The sequence below is a fragment of the Canis aureus genome, chromosome 32 (genome assembly GCF_053574225.1).
Source record: "Canis aureus isolate CA01 chromosome 32, VMU_Caureus_v.1.0, whole genome shotgun sequence".
In the NCBI taxonomy this organism is placed as follows: domain Eukaryota; kingdom Metazoa; phylum Chordata; class Mammalia; order Carnivora; family Canidae; genus Canis; species Canis aureus.
Window position 1 is genome coordinate 5110110 of NC_135642.1, and position 21816 is coordinate 5131925.

At 36.5% G+C, this 21816-nt stretch overlaps 1 protein-coding gene and 1 long non-coding RNA gene across 2 annotated transcripts in view; one reads left to right on the plus strand and one right to left on the minus strand.

Annotated features, from left to right (window-relative positions):
• The window catches only part of LOC144303627 (uncharacterized), a 33195-nt gene extending 20033 nt beyond the window's left edge, over nt 1–13162 (minus strand). Inside the window, exons 1-4 of the long non-coding RNA XR_013370632.1 lie at nt 13080–13162; nt 12768–12898; nt 6774–6843; nt 5266–5373 (exon numbers count right to left, since the gene is read on the minus strand). This is a non-coding gene — a long non-coding RNA (uncharacterized LOC144303627). The remainder of the gene's footprint in view (nt 1–5265; nt 5374–6773; nt 6844–12767; nt 12899–13079) is intronic.
• A 7267-nt stretch (nt 13163–20429) lies between these two features.
• Nucleotides 20430–21578, plus strand: LOC144303628 (olfactory receptor 4K5). Its single transcript, XM_077882077.1, has one exon. The coding sequence runs from the start codon at nt 20434–20436 to the stop codon at nt 21403–21405; it is 972 nt and encodes a 323-aa protein (XP_077738203.1). The 5' UTR covers nt 20430–20433; the 3' UTR covers nt 21406–21578.
• Nucleotides 21579–21816: the final 238 nt, after the last annotated feature.

Genomic DNA, 21816 nt, shown 5'->3' on the forward strand with positions numbered 1-21816 from the left:
AGGATTAAACCTAAGAAAAGAGGGAAAGGATCTATACCTTAAAAACTACAGAACACTTCTGAAAGAAATTGAGGAAGACACAAAGAGTTGGAAAAATATTCCATGATCATGGAGTGGAAGAATTAATATTGTGAAAATGTCAATATTACCCAGGGCAATGTACACATTTAATGCAATTCCTATCAAAATAACGTCTACTTTTTCAGAGAATTGGAACAAATCATCTTAAGATTTGTGTGGAATCAGAAAAGACCCTGAGTAGCCAGGGGAATAATAAAAAAGAAAACCACAGCTGGGGGCATCACAATGCCAGATTTCAGGTTGTACTACAAATTGTGGTCATCAAGACAGTTTGGTACTGGCAAAAAACAGACACATAGATCAATCCAGAAGTGGACCCTCAACTTTATGGTCAACAAATATTCGACAAAGGAGGAAAGACTATCCACTGGAAGAAAGACAGCCTCTTCAATAAATGGTGCTGGGAAAATTGGACATCCTCATGCAAAAGAATGAAATTCGACCATTCTCTTACACCGTACACTTAGATCAAATCAAAATGGATGAAAGATCTAAATGTGAGACAAGATTCCATCAAAATCTTAGAGGAAAACACAGGCAACACTCTTTTATGACTTGGCCTCAGCAACTTCTTGGAAGAACCACCCATGAAGGCAAGAGAAACAAAAGCAAAAATGAACTATTAGGACTTCATCAAGATAAGAAGTTTTTTTCACAGCAAAAGAAGCAGTCAACAAAACTAAAAGACAATCTACAGAATGGGAGAAGATATTTGCAAATGACCTATCAGATAACGGGCTAGTATTCAAGATCTATAAAGAACTTATGAAACTCAACAGCAAAGAAACAGTCCAATCATGAAATGGGCAAATCCCATGAACAGAAATTTGACCAAAGAAGAATACACATGGCCAACACGCAGATGAGAAAATGCTCCACATCACTGTCGACCAGGGAAATACAAATCAAAACCACAATGAGATACCACCTCACACCAGTGAGAATGTGGAAAATTAACAAGGCAGGAAACAACAAATGTTGGAGAGGATGTGGAGAAAGGGAACCCTGTTGCACTGTTGGTGGGAACGTGAACTGGTTCAGCCACTCTGGAAAACTGCGTGGAGATTCCTCAAAGAGTTAAAAATAGATCTTCCCTATGACCCAGCAATTGCACTGCTGGGGATTTACCCCAAAGATTCAGATGCAGTGAAATGCTGGAACACCTGCACCTCGATGTTTCTAGCAGCAATATCCACAATAGCCAATCTTTGGAAGAATTGAAAGATGAATGGATAAAGAAGATGTGGTTTATGTTTACAGTGGAATATTACTGAGCCATTAGAAATGACAAATACCCACCATTTACTTCAACGTGGATGGACCTGGAGAGTGTTAATGCTGAGTGAAATATGTCAATCGGAAATAGGACAAAATTTGTATGGGCTCTTTCATTTGGGTAATATAAAAATTAGTGAAAGGGAATAAAGGGAAAGGAGAGAAAATGAGTGGAAATATCAGTGAGAGTGACAAAACATGAGAAACACATAACTCTGAGAAATGAAGAAGGGGTAGTGGTAGGGAAGGTGAGCAGTGGGTTGAGGTGACTGGGTGATGGGCACTGAGGAGTCACTTGGCGGGATGAGCACTGGGTGTTATGCTATCAGTTGGCAAATTGAACTCCAATAAAAAATAAAAATAAATTAACCTCAGTGGAAAAAAAAAGAAAAAAAACAAACAAAAGTTGATACTAATCTAGACCAGGGAACTCTACAAAATTTTTCTCTAAAGGACCAGAGGGTAAATATTTTTTGTTTTGTGAGTCTTATGTCTCTATCACAAATATACAACTCTGCCATTGTTGTGAATGCAACCATGAACAATTCATAAATAAATGGGCATGGCTGTGTTTCAATGAGACTTTATTTACAAAAATAAGTGGTGAGCTGGATTTTACCCACAGGCCATGGTTTGTTGACCACTGAACCAAACCAATCAAAGGAACTGAGAGCTCTAAAGATTGCTTTAGAAAGAGACTTCAAGATAGGTCAAATAATAGAAATGAGCTTCAATCAGATATAAACTCAAATATTCTCATTTATCTTGTCAGATGAAGAATAAAGCAGCCTGATGTAAGAAGAGGCAGGAATATTTTGATATTGATCAATGAGAAAGGCGAGAGCAGAGGAATCATGGCACTATTGGGGAAATTATATCATATCTGACTCTATGAGATTCAATGTGAGTTGATAAGTGTATTCTACTAATTCTGAGGCTAAATAAATGCTATGTTCAGTAAAATTTTCTAGAAGTAAAGATTTCCTAAAGTAAGTAATCATGTTTATATAGATACCAACTGGTTTTGATAGAAAGCCACTGGATTAAAATGGATTTAATTAGGAGTTCTGTATGTCCTTAGGCAAGTCATTCCAACCCTTTGGGTCTCTGCTTCCTTAACAAGTAATGAGAGACTTGTAGTGAATGACTACTTATATGCCTTATAGTGAGAAAATTCTGATTTATTTTTTAGTCTGTTATCACTCTAAAATTTATTAATAATGCTTGCCAGTATTTAATGGTCTACTTAGTTATTTTTATGAATTACTTATCATTTTTAAAGAATAATCACCTGGAAAGTGGTCTATCCATTAAACAAGTCAGCAACCAATTCACTTCAATTGTAAACAAAGTAATAGAAATAAAAGAAATGGCTTCTTGAGGACTTGTCTTAAAATCCCAGATCTAAAAAGTAATAATAAATATCACAGAGGATAAGTGCAAACAAGTAAAGAAATTAAAGGAAGAAAAATAGGTAATAAGTTAGGATATGATAGAAAGAAAGTATATCAGCAATTGTTTCCAGCATCAAAGATTGTCTAGATAATTATGCAGTCCTGTTTGGGGATGGTGATTATATTTTTATTGAGGAATAAGTCCACTTTACATGCAAAAATTAGACACTGAATAAGCTCTCTTGAAAGGTTAAATTTTATTCTGTCCCGTGCTTTTTGCCTTTACTGTTTTCTCTATGACAATTATTTACAAGCATTATCACTTTTAATTCTTACAATAAGCTTATGAAAAAATTACTAGTTTTTTCCCTCTTTTACATAAGAACAAAACATAAGCATACATAGAACAAGAAATTGGCCCAAACCCACACAGCCAAGTTGCAAAGCAATGATTTGAACTCCTCATTTCTCTAGTAAGAAATGCTTTAAATATTATACTACAGTGCTTCGCAAGTCTGAATTTCTCCACAAAGTAACTGCATCAACAAATCAAGTACTTGGAGAGTACATTCTATGTAACTAATAATATTGGATTCAGTGGTAGATCCAAAAATAAGTTTATAATCTATTGAAGCAAATAATAAAATATTTTGAAAAAGAGAATGATCATTAAAGAAAGAACACTTGATTTCTTTGGGGAATATATGGGATGTGAAAATCATTGCACTAGTTTTAGAGTTTTATATTTTAACTTTGTGTCAACTTTATTGAGGTGTAATTTATATACAATAAAATTCTACAATATCAATAAAAAATACCCCAAAGGAAAATTATGCTTTTGAAACAAAATGAGCAGAAGAAATGGTACTATGGAATAGGATTTTTAAACAATTTTTGACTCACTTTTCCCCTTTCTGACTTTACCATTCCAGAAAGCTCTGTTGATTCCTTTGTGAAACAGAATTAAAAAAAAAACTAATATAGTATTGTGTCAAATGATGGTAATGATGACAATGATAAAGCCAAACATATTCAATAATTACAGTGTGATCTGTAAGTGGTACCTTTACATATTATCTAATTTGAATCTCACAAAATATCTGTAGATGAGAAAAATAAGATCATACTTCTACTACTGACAATATTGAAATTTAGGTAATTGTGAAACTCTTACAAAAATACTTATGAATTCTAGATACATTCTTTAAAATAAATAAATGACCTCAGGGCATCTGAAACAGTGGGAGCTTTGAGAGAGGAAAATTGATGGAAAGTGATTGCAAGTCATGAGAATAATAGGCAGTACTTTGGCCATTATGGGGAAATTTTGTCTTGCAAAAGTGTGAGGTAGAATTGGATCTTTTTTTATCTGGGACCCTTAGTGAAAGTATACAGAAGAGGGTACATTGGAACATAGAAAAGACCAAAATATCCTCACTGTCCTAGCCTATTAATAGAAAAAATTGATTCCTCTTGGGAATTATGATCATAGGATTGTCCACATATGAGTTTGCAGTGTGCATTTATACTCTGCATAGTCAGAAGAGCTTTAACAACAACAAAAAAATCAACATTAGCTATTGGAACACCATACATAGGTCATTGAAATGTGGGGGTCATTTGAAAAAGCAAAGACCAAAACCTTTTTGAATGGTTGCATCCTTAAAACTGACCACAAGGAGTATAGATACAAGTTCAGCTGAAATTGAGTTTATGGCAAATACACAAACACACAAGGAGCCTACCCTCCATAAACAGCAGTCAGCAGAGCAAATAGCAGACTAACTTCCCACTCTCCTCCCAAATCAGCAATAAATCTATTGGATACACATTATGAAGCAAATATATTCAAAATGCTAACCATAAAAAACAAATATAAAAGGAGAAAATGTTGCATCATAAAAGAAAAGCCAGTGACTTCTTATCCTGGGAAAAAAGTAGACATACTTTTCCATAGTCTTTCTGCTAATTATAGTCATTGACCGATTTAAATTGATTTATATATAAAGCAAACACTATAGCCCTCTGAAAGTTGGAGAGAAGAAAGTAGACTGCCTAGGGACCCAAGAAATTACATGACATAACAGAAGATGCCAATAACACTGGAACACTAGTGAGAATAGACCAAAAAAGACCCCAACAACAGCCTGTTCATTCTAGCCAAACAACCAGATAGGAGCTGCCTAGAAAGATAAAATATTTTATACAACTTCTCTACTTCAGCCAAACACCACAAAAGAATCTTTGGTCCCATCTAACCTACACCAACAAAGGACAAATGAGTAGCCTAGGCTCCTACTGGCAGCCAAGATGTAACAAGCTACCCCAGCACCCCTGCACACTGAGATGTCAGAGAAGGCCAAGTATGGAAACTGAACTTTCATTTTTATCAGATTGGAATCAGCACCTCTTCCCATGGTGTGAGTGACTAGCAGTGACAATAGGAAAGGCAATCCTACCCCTTCCAGCCAGGGAAATCAATGGAGGCCTAGTAAGGGGCCAGAACTCTCCTTACCTCCCAGCAGCAACAAGCACCTCCCTTTGGGTCTGATGGAAACAGAGTTGGGAAACAGGACTTCTATATCTGCCTGGCAGTAATAAAGTGGTGTTCCTCTGTCTCCACCTGTCAGAAAAATGTAAAAGTAAGCCAACTAAAACAGAAAGTTTAAAAGAAGTTCAGAGTCTTAAAATATAATACACATAATGTTGAGATTTCAATAAAAAATCATTAATCATACAAAGTAGAAAATTTCAACTTGAATGAAAAAAGAAAATCAATTGATGCCAACATTAAGGTGATATGGTGTTAAAATTATCCAGATTTTAAAGACACTATCCTAAAAATGATTCAATGAGCAATAATGAAATGGTTTAAAAGAAATGTTAAAAAACTGGACATCTGGGATCCCTGGGTGGCGCAGCGGTTTAGCGCCTGACTTTGGCCCAGGGCGCGATCCTGGAGACCCGGGATCGAATCCCACGTTGGGCTCCCGGTACATGGAGCCTGCTTCTCCCTCTGCCTGTATCTCTGCCTCTCTCTCTCTCTCTGTGTGTGACTATCATAAATAAATAAAAATTAAAAAAAAAAAAACTGGACATCTCAGCAAAGAACAGAATAGAAAGTCTTACCAAATAAATAGAAGATACAAAAAAGAACCGAATGTAAATTTAAAAAATAAATCAAATATAATTGATTATTACCGATTATCAAATGTAAATGAAAAAACAACAACAACAACAACCCTAAGTCAATGGATGAGCTCACCAGCAGAATGGGAGAGACAAAGGAATCAATCAGTGAACTGAAATGTGATCACTCTACTCTTAAAGAGATAGAAAGTAATTCTTCTTACCTTAAGGGAAGGGGATAAAGATACTAATTTTAACTTGTTATGTATGTTGAAATTGTGAGGGCAGCCACTGAAGTAAAAATAAAATATATGATTTTTCAAACTACTAAAGGAAACAAAAGTGAGACAAAACTCAATCCATTTAATAGAAAGCAAGAATGAAAAAGAAAAGAAACATAGTAAAAACATGATAATGCAAATAAGTACAAGTAGGAAAGAGACAAAGAGAGTAAGAGAGGAGAGAGAGTTGAGTCTTAATTTACTCGCTTTTATTTGTGAAAATAGGCTTTTCTTTTTTTAATCCACTCTAAACTGTATGGCAATAGAAACCTGAAAAAAAAAAAGGGAAAAAATATATATCGGAAAAACACTAATGTCAATCAAAAGGCATTTTAATGTAGAAAGTATTATTGGGATATATTTAGGTAAAAGTATATTGTTAAAGAAAAATTTCTCTAGGGTTAGATTATGCTCATAAACTTGTATAAACCTAACGACAGTGCCTGAAAATGTATAAAGGGAAGAATTACAAAGGAAAACGGAAAATTCCACAATCACCATCAAAGATTTCAGTAAAAATAACAAGGAAGAAAATTTGTTAATTCTACAGGATAACTGAAACACGATTAGCTAGATCTAAGGAGCATGTGGGAGAAAGACATTGCATAACTACCTTAGACGTGTTATCTAGTTCATGTCCTGTTGATGGGCATACTTCTGGCTGAACCAAGTTCATCTGGGTTCTGTGAAAGAGAAAGACCACTATTGATACTCTTTACCACTGTTAAAAATAGGCATTTCCACGATAGCCAAACTGTGGAAGGAGCCTCGGTGTCCAACGAAAGATGAATGGATAAAGAAGATGTGGTTTATGTATACAATGGAATATTACTCAGCTATTAGAAATGACAAATACCCACCATTTGCTTCAACGTGGATGGAACTGGAGGGTATTATGCTGAGTGAAGTAAGTCAGTCGGAGAAGGACAAACATTATATGTTCTCATTCATTTGGGGAATATAAATAATAGTGAAAGGGAATATAAGGGAAGGGAGAAGAAATGTGTGGGAAATATCAGAAAGGGAGACAGAACGTAAAGACTGCTAACTCTGGGAAACGAACTAGGGGTGGCAGAAGGGGAGGAGGGCGGGGGGTGGGAGTGAATGGGTGACGGGCACTGGGGGTTATTCTGTATGTTAGTAAATTGAACACCAATAAAAAATTAAAAATAAAAAATAAAAAAAATAAAAAAATAAAAAAAATAAAAAAATAGGCATTTCACAAAAGAAAACTAAATATGATTTGTGAAACAAGTTAGAAATCATTAATAACCATGGAAAAGCCAATAATCACAATACACCTGTGAACATGTGCCTCACTGGTAAAAATCAATAGATTTTTTTGTGTGCCCAAATAAGAACAATCTTAAAAGGGCTTAAACTCATTGGAGAAAGTGTGGTTTCTCTCACAGCTTAGTAAGGAAATTCACTGGTTTGGTCAGATGAGAGGTGGTCTTGAACTGCTGGGCTATGTTAGGCCACTCCTTGTGCAGGCAGGGAAACAGGTAATCAGCAATGGGTAGGGTATGTGTGCAAGAACTCTAGGTTCTGGTGTGGGCAAAAACCTTTCAGAGTGGGCAGCCCTACTTTCTGTGTAGAGAGTGCTGTGGAAAGGTTATCACCAGAATGGGGTCTGTAAAGTCAGAGAGGGACTGCATTTTGGGTTAGTGTCTGGGATGTCCACTGGATGTCCTCACATACACACAACTGGCCCTAGCCCATGCCTGAACTGGTAGGAGAGTCTCTTCATCTTACAATGTGCCTCTAGGTCCCTCCTCTGAGAGAGGTTAATAGCTTTATTATTACATTATTTAATATCTCTCTATGTTATTTAATAACTTCTCTCCTGAGAAGGAGAAATACTTAAAGGAATTCTGTTCATCACAAACATATAATAAAGGGTGAATTCAGAGCTGAGAAACAATATACAGGTAAAAAAAACCTAAGTGCAAATGTGTAAAACCATTTTGTAGGGTATTTGGAAATATCTAATAATGTTGAAGATTTGTATACTTTATATCTTATAACTACAGCATTAAAATGAACTAAAACTATATGTGGGACTACTGATAACTGTCCCAAACAAATTATTTACTGGAAAACAGCAAGTTGCAAAAGAGTTGAATAAACATGCAAATCTAGACTACGTATGTCTTTGTGGATAAATTATATTATAGTTAAAAATTATAAAGAGTGAATAAAATTACAAAAAATTATTTAAAAAGTCATGGGAATGTTAAATATCAGACTCAGGTTAACTCTGGAAAACTGGTTTGTGCTGCTGTATAAAATGCTCCAACTACCAACTGTAAGAGAGGGAAAAAAATAATTTTTCTGTCTACCCATCCTAGGTTTACTAGCTAGGGCCCTGTACATTAAACTAACAAAAGAAAGATAAACAAGAGAAAAAGATGCAGGGGTTATTAACATGTGCATTGCACATACATGGGGAAGCACTCAGAAATGAGTAACTCAAAGAGATGGTTAGAACTTGGCCTAAAATAGCATTTTAAAAGAACTATAAATTTTATTTTTTTGTCAAATGTTTATTTAAATTCCAGTTAGTTAACATATAGTGTAATATTGTTTTCAGAAGTAGAATTCAGTGATTCATCACTTACATATGACATCCAGTGCTCAACACAAGAGCCCTCCTTTTTTTAAAAAATAAATTTATTTTTTATTGGTGTACAACTTGCCAACATATACCATAACACCCAGCGCTCATCCCATCAAGTGCCCCCTCAGTGCTCATCACCCAGTCACCCCCACCCCCCGCCCACCTCCACTTCCACCACCCCTAGTTCATTTCCCAGAGTTAGGAGTCTCTCATGTTCTGTCTCCCTTTCTGATATTTCCCACTCATTTTTTCTCCTTTTCCCTTTATTCCCTTTCACTATTTTTTATATTCCCCAAATTAAGGAGACCATATAATGTTTGTCCTTCTCCGATTGACTTACTTCACTCAGCATAATACCCTCAGGTTCCATCCACAGCAAAGCAAATGGTGGGTATTTGTCATTTCTAATGGCTGAGGAATATTCCATTGTATACATAGACCACATCTTCTTTATCCATTCATCTTTCGATGGACACCGAGGCTCCTTCCACAGTTTGGCTATTGTCCACATCGCTGCTATAAACATGGCGGGGGGGGGGGGGCGGAAGGGGTCCCCGCCTTTCACTGCATCTGTATCTTTGGGGTAAATCCCCAGCACTGCAATTGCTGGGTCATCAGGCAGATCTATTTTTAACTCTTTGAGGAACCTCCACAGAGTTTTCCAGAGTGGCTGCACCAGTTCACATTCCCATCAACAGTGCAAGAGGGTTCCCCTTTCTCCACATCCTCTCCAACATTTGTGGTTTCCTGTCTTGTTAATTTTCCCCATTCTCACTGTTGTGAGGTGGTATCTCCATGTGGTTTTCATTTGTATTTCGCTGATGGCAAGTGATGCAGAGCATTTTCTCATGTGCATGTTGGCCATGTCTATGTCTTCCTCTGTGAGAATTCTGTTCATGTCTTTTGCTCATTTCATGATTGGATTGTTTGTTTCTTTGGTGTTGAGTTTCATAAGTTCTTTATAGATCTTGGAAACTAGCCCTTTATCTGATACGTCATTTGCAAATATCTTCTCCCATTCTGTAGGTTGTCTTTTAGCTTTGCTGTGCAAAAGCTTCTTATCTTGATGAAGTCCCAATAGACCATTTTTGCTTTTGTTTCTCTTGCCTTCATGGATGTATCTTGTAAGAAGTTGCTGTGGCCAAGTTCAAAAAGGGTGTTGCCTGTGTTCTCCTCTAGGATTTTGATGGAATCTTGTCTCACATTTAGATCTTTCATCCATTTTGAATTTATCTTTGTGTATGGTGCAAGAGAGTGGTCTAGTTTCATTCTTCTGCATGTGGATGTCCAATTTTCCCAGCATCATTTACTGAAGAGACTGTCTTTCTTCCAGTGGATAGTCTTTCCTGCTTTGTCCATATTAGTTGATCATAAAGTTGAGGGTCCCCTTCTGGATTCTCTATTCTGTTCCATTGATCTATGTATCTGTTTTTGTGCCAGTACCAAACTGTCTTGATAGTACAGCTTTGTAGTACAACCTGAAATCTGGCATTGTGATGCACCCAGCTATGGATTTCTTTTTAATAATCCCCTGGCTATTTGGGGTCTTTTCTGATTCCACACGAATCTTAAAATAATTTGTTCTAACTCTCTGAAGAAAGTCCATGGTATTTTGATAGGAATCGGATTAAATGTGTACATTGCCCTGGGTAATACTGACATTTTCACAATATTAATTCTTCCACTCCATGAGCATGGAATATTTTTCCATCTCTTTGTGTCTTCCTCAATTTCTTTCAGAAGTGTTCTACAGTTTTTAGGGTATAGATCCTTTACCTCTTTGTTTAGGTTTATTCCTAGGTATCTTATGCTTTTGGGTGCAATTGTAAATGGGATTGACTCCTTAATTTCTCTTTCTTCAGTCTCATTGTTAGTGTATAGAAATGCCACTGATTTCTGGGCATTGATTTTGTATCCTGTTGCACTGCCAAATTGCTGTATGAGTTCTAGCAATCTTGGGTGGAGTCTTTTGAGTTTTCTATGTACAGCATCATGTCATCAGTGAAGAGAGAGAGTTTGACTTCTTCTTTGCCAATTTGAATGCCTTTAATGTCTTTTTGTTGTCTGATTGCTGAGGCTAGAACTTCTAGTACTATGTTGAATAGCAGTGGTGAGAGTGGACATCCCTGTCTTGTTCCTGATCTCAGGGGAAAGGCTCCCAGTGTTTCCCCATTGAGAATGATATTTGCTGTGGGCTTTTCGTAGTTGGCTTTTAACATGTTGAGGAATGTTCCCTCTATCCCTACACTCTGAAGAGTTTTGATCAGGAATGGATGCTGTATTTTGTCAAATGCTTTCTCTGCATCTAATGAGAGGATCATATGGTTCTTGTTTTTTCTCTTGCTGATATGATGAATCACATTGATTGTTTTACGAGTGTTGAACCAGACTTGAGTCCCAGGAATAAATCGTACTTGGTCATGGTGAATAATTTTCTTAATGTGCTGTTGTATCCTATTGGCTAGTGTCTTGTTGAGAATTTTTGCATCCATGTTCATCAGGGATATTGGTCTATAATTCTCCTTTTTGGTGGGGTCTTTGTCTGGTTTTGGAATGAAGGTGATGCTGGCCTCATAGAATGAATTTGGAAGTACTCCATCTCTTTCTATCTTTCCAAACAGCTTTAGTAGGATAGGTATGGTTTCTTCTTTAAACGTTTGATAGAATTCCCCTGGGAAGCCATCTGGCCCTGGACTTCTGTGTCTTGGGAGGTTTTTGATGACTGCTTCAATTTCCTCCCTGATTATTGGCCTGTTCAGGTTTTCTATTTCTTCCAGTTCCAGTTTTGGCAGTTTGTGGTTTTCCAATAATGTGTCCATTTCTTCTAGATTGCCTAATTTATTGGTGTATAGCTGTTCATAATATGTTTTTAAAATCGTTTGTATTTCCTTGGTGTTAGTAGTGATCTCTCCTTTCTCATTAATGAATTTATTAATTCGAGTTTTTTCTCTCTTCTTTTTAATAAGGCTGGCTAATGATTTATCTATCTTATTAATTTTTCAAAGAACCAACTCCTGATTTTGTTGTTTTGTTCCACAGTTTTTCTGGTTGACAAGAGCCCTCCTTAACATGCATCACCCATTTAGTCCATCCCCCATCCACTTCCCTCTAACAACCCTCAGGTTAGAACTAGACATTTTAAAGAAGTGACAAGACAAAGGAAATGTCTCTGAGCTCCGAGGACAGCAAATTTTGGAAAGGAGAATATATGGAGGAACGAGTAAAAGATAATCCTACTAGCCTTTTAGTCAGTTTTGTTATACTGATTCCTTTGGTGCCCTCTCTGGACTGAACATGATCTAGGGTAGTCTGTGATGATTAACTTCTGCCTTCCTGGTAGAGAGGGACAGGGGAACGCCTTTACAAATTTATGTCCGGCTTTTAGGCAAATAGGTGGAAGGTAGAGAGCTTTTCTTATATCTGTTTCTTCTCAGTTGCCTTCAGCACAAAACAATTCATATGCCAAAGTGGCATATTTTGGGGTAGTATATCCTAATACTTTTCACAATGTTTTATTCCTAATAAAAATAATGGAAATATGGTAAAACATTAAAATTTCACAAAGTTGAACATAAAGATATTAAATTCATAGTTATCTTTATTTTCAGTATACTTGAAATATTTAAAATCATTTTATACAAGGGTAAACTGAGAATCAGAGAGTTAAGTTTGTCCCATAACTTATTCTTAGTTCTTGACAGAACTGAGAACAAGGATCCATGTCCTCTGAGTTCCAATTAGTTACCCTTTTCTCCATACCTATCACATGTTCAGGTAGCAAAGACACAGCATGTCCTTCCATTAAAGCCAAAACATTTTTCACTGAGGCAAGAATAATGTATTTTAGCACACATTTCCCCTAGAGTAGCTGGTTCAACTGTACAGAATTCACAGAAGATATTTTACTCTACACAAGGGTTGAATGACCCTGCCTTTTTCTCCTGTGGATCCTTTTTGTAACTGTCAACAATGTGGGATATTACTTACTTTTTTCCATTGGGAATATGTAGTTGAAGGTATTAATAATAATCCCCATTGGTAAATGAAAGTTGGCCATCTATTACTAGCTCTCCAAACTTCAATTGATCAATTAGATAAAACCATAGTACTACTCCAATCTGACAAAAGAAAAAGGCATCTATAAATACCAGTACTCAACAGAGACTAATCCCACAACAGAAAAACTGAAGAATTCAATTTACATCTCTGACATGCATTATATCAGGTAGGCTATATCTGAAAAAGGTAACATCAGAAATAGACTGTGTCCAGTTACATATTAAGTTATGAAGCTTGTACCTTAGAGAAGATCTATAAATGAGAGAAAAATGTATTAGAAGTCAGAGGAAGTGAATCAAGGTGAGGATGTTCGTGCATCTCAGCATGATTAAAAGAATTTGTGAGAAATTATGTATGAAGCTGGAGTTACCTTTGGAGATTATGACAGAGTCTGTACCTAAAAAAATCCATTATGACAGTCTCACCTATCACCTAAAGCAACCAAATAAACATGTAAATCAAGGCCATATAATTCTTTGTGGACATATGCCTATGCAGTAAAGCTAACCCAAAAAATCATGGGAGGTTAAATACCAAAATCAGGTCATAGGTGTATAGTTGTATATCTTTTCATTAATGATTTATTTTACTTACTCTGCATTTGAAGTAGACCAGATAGAATCTAACTTAATAGAACTAGAGTGAAATTTTCTTCCCTTTTATGTATCTCACTTATATCACTTTGTAAAAAGTTGGTAAACAAAATGTGGTTTACTTTTAATACAACAAATAATCAATTTTCTCTAATGCTATGATTCAAAAGGTTTATTTTGTCCCCTTTGCATTTGTTGGCTTGATTATTGCACTGGTTTTAATGACTTAAGTATGAGCTTATATTACTAATGAGATAAAATATTCTTGTTCCATATAGAAATGAAGTTTATGTACATGGCCTACGGTTTGCTGAGTTCAGTCATTCACTGGGAAAGTCTCCGTTAGATTATAAGGTGAAAGCTCAAATAAATGATAGATATAAAGTGATACATATTTCAGCTAATACTAAAATACATATATGAAAAATATTCCAATCACATCTATATACCAAATCCTGTGAAAGATACAAAAGGAGCATGAGAATACAAGGAGCACCGAATATGGCAGGGGAAGAATGTCTATACAAAAACTCTTACTTTGGGAGAGCACATAATCTACATATAAGCAAAGTGATATGACATTAACAAGAAGAGAAATTTCAACTTATGCCTCAAGGAAGGCTTTCAAACCTTCAAAGGTTATCTGTGAAGGGTATCAGAAAATGAACAGAAACTGTCCCCCACCTTAGTAAATGTTGAATAGTCTGGTTTTGTCTAGAGAGTAGTAAGGGGTATAAGTAAACCCAGACCATATTATATGCTTGGCTGTCATGCTAAGGACTTTAAGTTTTACTAGCTTTTCTACTTTGAGGAGTGGTGAGATGTTACAAGTGGGAGAATGAGATCCAGGAAAAAGTAAAACTTCACAACCTGGAGAATAATAGTGACAGTTACATAGTGAAGAAAAGTTTAAAGAGGAAATAGCTGACCTGAGGAGAGAAATTGTGAGCTATGGTCTGAGACGGCTATGCAATAGTCAGAAACATGTTTAGATTACTGAGTATAGTGAGAAATGGTACTGCAAAATCAGTGGTCATCACACAGTGGTGAATAGAATGCCAAGGAAGAGAGGGAACAAAGAGACGAATAAGAACATAAAGTGGTCGTGGAGGTGGTTTTGGTGGGAATGACAACTTTGGTCCTGGAGGGAACTTCAGTGGTCGAGGTGGCTTTGGTGGCAGTCGAGGTGGTGGTGGATACGGTGGCAGTGGGGATGGCTATCACGGATTTGGTAATGATGGAAGCAACTTTGGAGGTGGCGGAAGCTATAACAATTTTGGCAATTACAACAATCAATCCTCAAATTTTGGATCCATGAAAGGAGGAAATTTTGGAGGCAGAGGCTCCTAGGGAGGCCCCTATGGTGGTGGAGGCCAAGATTTTGCCAAACCATGAAACCAAGGTGGCTATGGCGGTTCCAGCAGCAGCAGCAGCAGCAGCTATAGCAGTGGCAGAAGGTTTTAATTACTGCCGGGAAACAAAGCTTAGCAGGAGAGGAGAGCCAGAGAAGTGACAGGGAAACTACAGGCTACAACAGATTTGTGAACTCAGCCAAGCACAGTGGTGGCAGGGCCTAGCTGCTACAAAGAAGACGTGTTTTAGACAATACTCATGTGTATGGGCAAAAAACTCAAGGACTGTATTTGTGACTAATTGTATAACAGGTTATTTTAGTTTCTGTTCTGTGGAAAGTATAAAGCATTCCAACAAAGGGTTTTAATGTAGATTTTTTTTGTACCCATGCTGTTGATTGCTAAATGTAGTAGTCTGATCATGACGCTGAATAAATGTGTCTTTAAAAAAAAAAAAAAGAAAGAAAAGAAAAGAACATAAAGTTTCGGGCAGCCAGGGTGGCTCAGCGGTTTAGCGTCGCCTTCAGCCCAGGGCGTGATCCTGGAGACCAGGCTCCCTGTATGAAGCCTGCTTCTCCCTCTGCCTTTGTCTCTGCCTCTCTCTCTCTCTCTCTCTGTGTGTGTGTCTCTCATGAATAAATAAATAAAATCTATTATAAAAAGAACATAAAGTAAAAGGGAACAAGTACAACGTATGCAGAAGGGGAAGGACTAAATCTGGAAAGCTATGCTAGGTCCTCAATGGAAATCTATTCATAAGGAGCAGTGCATGGATGAAGGAATAATAATATAAATTAAGCAAATAATAAATTAATAGTATTAATTAAAATATATAATATAAAAATTTCAAGAGGAATACCAGGAGTTGCCTCACTTAAAACAAAATTAGCTATCATAACCAGGTCTTTCAAAACATTTGATTTAAAAAATTTTCCTTTGTATACATGGAATATTACTCAGCCATTAGAAACAACAAATACCCACCATTTGCTTCAACGTGGATGGAACTGGAGGGTATTATGCTGAGTGAAACAAGTGAATCGGAGAAGGATAAACATTATATGATCTCATTCATTTGGGGAATATAAAAAATAGTGAAAGGAAATAAAGGGGAAAGGAGAAAAATCAGTGGGAAATATCAGAAAGGGAGACAGAACACGAGAGACTCCTAACTCTGGGAAACGAACTAGGGGTGGTGGAAGGGGAGGTGGGCGGGGGCTGGGGGTGACTGGTTGACGGGCACTGAGGGGAGCACTTGATGGGATGAACACTGGGTGGTTATTCTACAGGTTGGCAAATTGAACACCAATAAAAAATAAATTTATAAATAAAAAAGTTTTCCTTATTGTGGCATCAAAAGGAATAATTGAGGGTGGTAAGGTCTCAATAGTCAGAAAAGCAGCTAGAGGCAGAAGAATTAGGAAATCTTTTTTTCTTATTTCTCGGATGAGTCAGAGTTCTTTGTCAGCAAATGCAAAGATTAAAAGACAGTGGCTGAAACTAAAAATGCCAGCTAAAGATGGCTTAAGTCAGAGAGTCTCACTCAAGGTGACCCTGCCTTCCCTGATACTTTGCAATGTCTTAGATATGTCTTGATCATCACAATGGGGAGGTAAATGCCATTGGCATCTAGTGGGCAAGGCCAAGGATACTACTGAACATCTTACAGTGCACAAGACTGCTTCAGAACCAAAGAATTATCCAACCACAAATGTCAGTAGTGCCCAGGTTGAGGAACCTGGCTAAGTGAAGAACCAGTATTTTTTTTAATTTATTTATTCATGAGAGAGAGGGAGAGGCACAGACACAGGCAGAGGGAGAGGGAGAGAAACAGGCTCCACGCTGGGAGTCTGACATGGGACTCAATCCCGGTTCTCCAGGATCACATCCCAGGCCAAAGGCAATGCCAAACCGCTGGGCCACCGGGGCTGCCTGAAGAACCAGTATTTCATAGTTGGCAGAAAGATGAGAACCAAGAACATATACTGAGGAACTGTTCAATTACAGCACAGTACAAATGGTATGGGTTTCACATCATTCAGATATAAACCTGTAGAATGTAGACTCAGAGAGCTAGCCCTGAAGTCAAAGGTCTGGGTTCAATTTCTAGTTCATTGACTTTCCAGGTACAAAACTCTAGGTAAGTTATTTATCATCTCTGTTATTCTGATTTCTTACTGCAAAATGGGATTGTGTTTACCATGTAATATTATGGGAAAATTTAATTAATTTACATAAATTGCTTGGGGATTACTAAATTTATCTGATCCTTGGTTTTCTCCTCTGTAGCTCTGGAAAATAATGATTTCCCTTTAGGTCTATTGTACAGATCGCTTGATATAACAAAAACACAAACATCTAATTCAATTGATGCTGCCTAGCAGGGTTTCAACAAGTCCAAGCTTTCTTTTCCATTATTTTTCAGATTTTAAAGTTATTATTTATCACTCACTAAAAAATCTACTTCATTTGTTAATTTATATACATTACATCTATACAATAAACATTTTCATTAAGTAGGGTTCATTTTACATGACAAATCCATAAATCTGAGGAAGAACAACTTTATTTTAGAAATGGGGAAAGCTACCTGGGTAGCTCAGTGGTTGAGGGTCTGCCTTCAGCTCAGGGCGTGACCCCAGGGTCCCAGGATAGAGTCCCATATCACGCTCCCTGCAGGGAGCCTGCTTCTCCCTCTGCCTGTGTCTCTGCCTCTCTCTGTGTCTCTCATGAAAAAATAAAATCTAAAAAAAAAATGAGGTGGGGAAAACAGAAAGAATCACACATAAGATAAAGAAATAATATAATTTACAGTATATTTCAGAATCTTCTCAATTATTGTTCTTAATGGTATTATAAATACTGATTCATTATTGTTAATGAATTCACTTAATTTTTATGAATCACCTTAATTTTTTGCTCTGACTCCAGAGTCTGCAAAAGGTGTATGTGGACTAAATGTAGTTTTCTGAACATTCTAGCAAGTACAGGAAATGATTCTGTACTTGAGGGCTTCCCTGTATGGCATGTAAATTACATTGTAGGAGTGGAAAATATTTAGTTTTCCCTTCTTCCCTTCTAAGTTCTTCAGCTGATCTAATAATTAAATTGGCATATGACAGATTAATAGGAGAAAAGCGAATTTAATTTCGTATGCCTGGAAGTCCCATAAAAAATATGAGACTCAAAAAACTGGCCAAAGTAGGAAGGTTTTATATCTTTTTTAAAAAAATATTTTATTTATTTATTCATGACAGACACAGAGACAGAGAGAGGCAGAGACACGGGAAGCCTGACATGGGACTCAATCCCAGGTCTCCAGGATCACACCACAGGGCTGAAGGCGGTGCTAAACCGCTGGGCCACTGGAGCTGCCCTGGTTTTATATCTTTTAAAAAAGAAATAGTAAGTTTGTGAAGCATTGACAATACAATGAGGTTTGGGCTTAAGATATTAAATCAGTGAAGAAGTAATAATATTTGTTTATATGGACTTCTCAGCCCTAAACTCCCTACATTGGTGATAAGGATGCCTTCTAGCCTTGTAGTATAGGGAAGGTACCTTTCACATGAGACATTTATCTCCTGCTTTCAGGGAAACAAAGGAGGGTCAAAGTTGTTCTTGCACTGGCTATTTCTCAAGTAACTTTAATTCAAAATAATCAATATGCCAAAGTGATATATTTTGGGCTTGTATATTCTGCTTCCCTCCAACATCCATCTAAATGAATGGCTATGGTGATCAAAGGATATAAAGTTTCAGATATGCAAGATGAATAAATTCTGCAGATCTAGTGTGCAGCATGGTGACTTCAGCTAATACTATATTATATACTTGAAATTTACTATGAGTGGATCTTAGGTGTTCTCACAGGAAGGAAAGAAGGAAGGAAGGAAGGAAGGAAGGAAGGAAGGAAGGAAGGAAGGAAGGAAGGAAACTATTTGAGGTAATAGATATGTTAGCTTGATTGTCAGTCACAACACACTGTATATGTATGTCAAAATATCACATGTATGCAACTTTTGTCAACTATAATTCAATAAAGCTGGTGAAAAAAAAGACTTGAGGGTGTATCCTAGGGACTTAAGAAGACTGGTTTCATGTATGAAATAAACAGGCAGTAAAAGATATTTGTGTCCTTACATGGGACTAAGATTACATAACATTCAGGTTCCTTACTAAAACTATAGTCAAATTAATTGTCAGAATATGGTTTCCTAAGAAAGCTTCTTGAAAGTTTTTCTGGTTCAATGAAATTAGATTTATATAGCAGAGCTGCATCCTTATAGGAAAAAAAAAAGAGATGCAGGATTACTTTTTAGGATTATTAGGATTATTCTGATTCCCCCAAAAAATATTTTTAGGAGTATAAGACATTTTAACTCAATTATTTTTTATCTCTTTATGCAAAAACCCCTACAATAACTATTCTTTCATCAGTTATAAAGATGTATTAATAAGGCCATTGATAATAGTAAAACAAGGAAGCATAAATTGGCCTAAATCTAATTTCTTCACAGTTTTATTGAGAAATAACTGATACACATCACTGTATAAGTTTAAGGTATACAGCACGATGGTTTGATTTACATATATTTTGGAATAATTATTACAATAGATTTAGTTAATACCCACCATCTTATACAGACACAATAAAAATAAAAGGAAAAAATTCTCCTTACAATTAGAATTTGTAGGATCTATTCTCTTAACAATTCTCTGGCCTCAGCCTAAGTTTGATCTGCAAAGAAAATGCATAAGAAAGTTTAGGTACTGCTTCTAAATAATTGAGTAGAAATTAGTTTTAGATAATTAAGGTAAAGTTATAATATGCATTTTAAGAAATTACATGATGAGTCACTGACAAACTGAGTTGTTTAACTATAGACCTGGATAATATATACCAGTATCTCTTAGTAGGAATTGTCTCAATTCTTTATGATTCCTACAATAGCAGTAAGGTAAAAATTTGTTATTATGGGGGTATTAACATATTAAGAACATCTATTGTATTATAATTATTTTGATACAAGAAAGTCATAAACTACCATTTTTAAACTTCAAAACCTTCCATAAAGTAGGCATTTTTACCCTCCTATCTTTTTTGACATGTAGAATCAAAGCTCAAAAAAAACGGTCTACAGTCAAACAATCAGTGTGACTTTACATCACACAATAAACACTAAGCCACAAATACCTCTTGAAGAGTTAAAGATAATGTTATACTTAAGGATTTACTACAGTTAATTATGGAAGATGACCACAAAAACAATATATGCAAATTATTTTTGCCAATCTACAGAGCCCACAGAACTGGCTTTGAGTGACTCTTCCTGTCTTGTGATCATGAATAAGTTCATAGATAAGCCTGTTTACTATTGTGTGACAGATTATTAAGACTATCCAAAACTCAAGGGGTTCTAATGAGAAGACAAAAAATTTCAGTGTTATTTAAACATTGTCCTAAGCTCCTTCCTTCTCTCCAGATATATTATCATGATCTCTTGACAATTTTTTATTCAGCAAATGCATATTACATCTGGGATCTTAGAATCTTTTGCATTAAAAGTCTGTGTGATTCAGAATTCTGATCCCTTCCTATTTCTCCTCCCTTAGGATTGTTGCAGAGCCTGTTTACAGCCTGGATCCATGGATAAGGTCAATTCTTCAGTGGTGTCTGAATTTGTATTGCTGGGACTCTCCAGTTCTCAGGAGCTCCAGCTTTTCTTTTTTGTTTTTTTCTCTGTGTTATATGTCATCATTGTGCTGGGAAACCTTCTCATAATCATCACAGTAACTTCTGATAACAGTCTGCACTCCCCCATGTACTTCCTCCTAGGAAATCTCTCCTTTGTGGACATCTGTCAGGCTTCTTTTGCTACCCCTAAGATGATTGTAGATTTCCTGAGTGAACATAAGACCATTTCCTTCAATGGCTGCATAGCTCAGATATTCTTCATTCACCTTTTTACTGGAGGAGAGATGGTACTACTTGTCTCCATGGCCTATGATAGATATGTAGCCATATGCAAACCTCTACACTATGTAGTCATCATGAGTCAAAGGACGTGCACTGTCCTGGTAATAGTCTCCTGGGCTGTGGGCTTGGTGCACACATTAAGTCAGTTATCGTTTACCGTGACCCTACCTTTTTGTGGACCTAATGTAGTAGACAGCTTTTTTTGTGATCTTCCTCGAGTGACCAAACTTGCCTGCCTGGACTCTTACATCATTGAAATACTCATTGTAGTCAATAGTGGTATTCTCTCCGTAAGCACTTTCTCTCTCTTAGTTGGCTCTTACATCATTATTCTTGTCACTGTCTGGTTTAAGTCTTCCGCTGCAATGGCCAAGGCATTTTCGACACTGGCTGCCCATATCACTGTAGTAATTTTGTTCTTTGGACCTTGCATTTTCATCTATGTGTGGCCCTTTACCACTTACCCTGTGGATAAACTTCTTGCCATATTTTACACTGTGTTCACTCCCATTCTAAACCCCATTATCTATACACTAAGGAACAGGGATATGAAGGCTGCCATGAGGAATATTATGACCTATTACCTGAGGCCCAAGAAAATTTCTGAAATTCCACTAGCAGTGAGGAGTTCTCTTTATTAATACACAATCCCTTCAAATTCCTCAAATCAATACTCTGTCTATAAATATTTTCAATGTATTCTTGTGCCATATCTCAACTATGATGGAAGTGATGAAGAAGATGAAATAGAGAATATCTGATGGATATTAACTAGGCCCTTTCCAGGTATCATCTAAGCAAAAGCTAAATGTAAAAAAATACGGAAAAATGTATCATGATTACTGGTTTTGGAAATAAAATGTAGAATGACTATATGTGGATAGTATAAATGCTTTCACTGCCTTAGTTGCAGGTAAATATGGCCTTAGTTGCTGGTAAATAGGAATATGATAGGGAAAAAATGAGTACCTGATTCTTTGGTGAGCATGAATTTAAGTATTTTTCCTGGTCTTATGAGTTTCCTCATTTATATGCCTGAAGAATCTAGATAG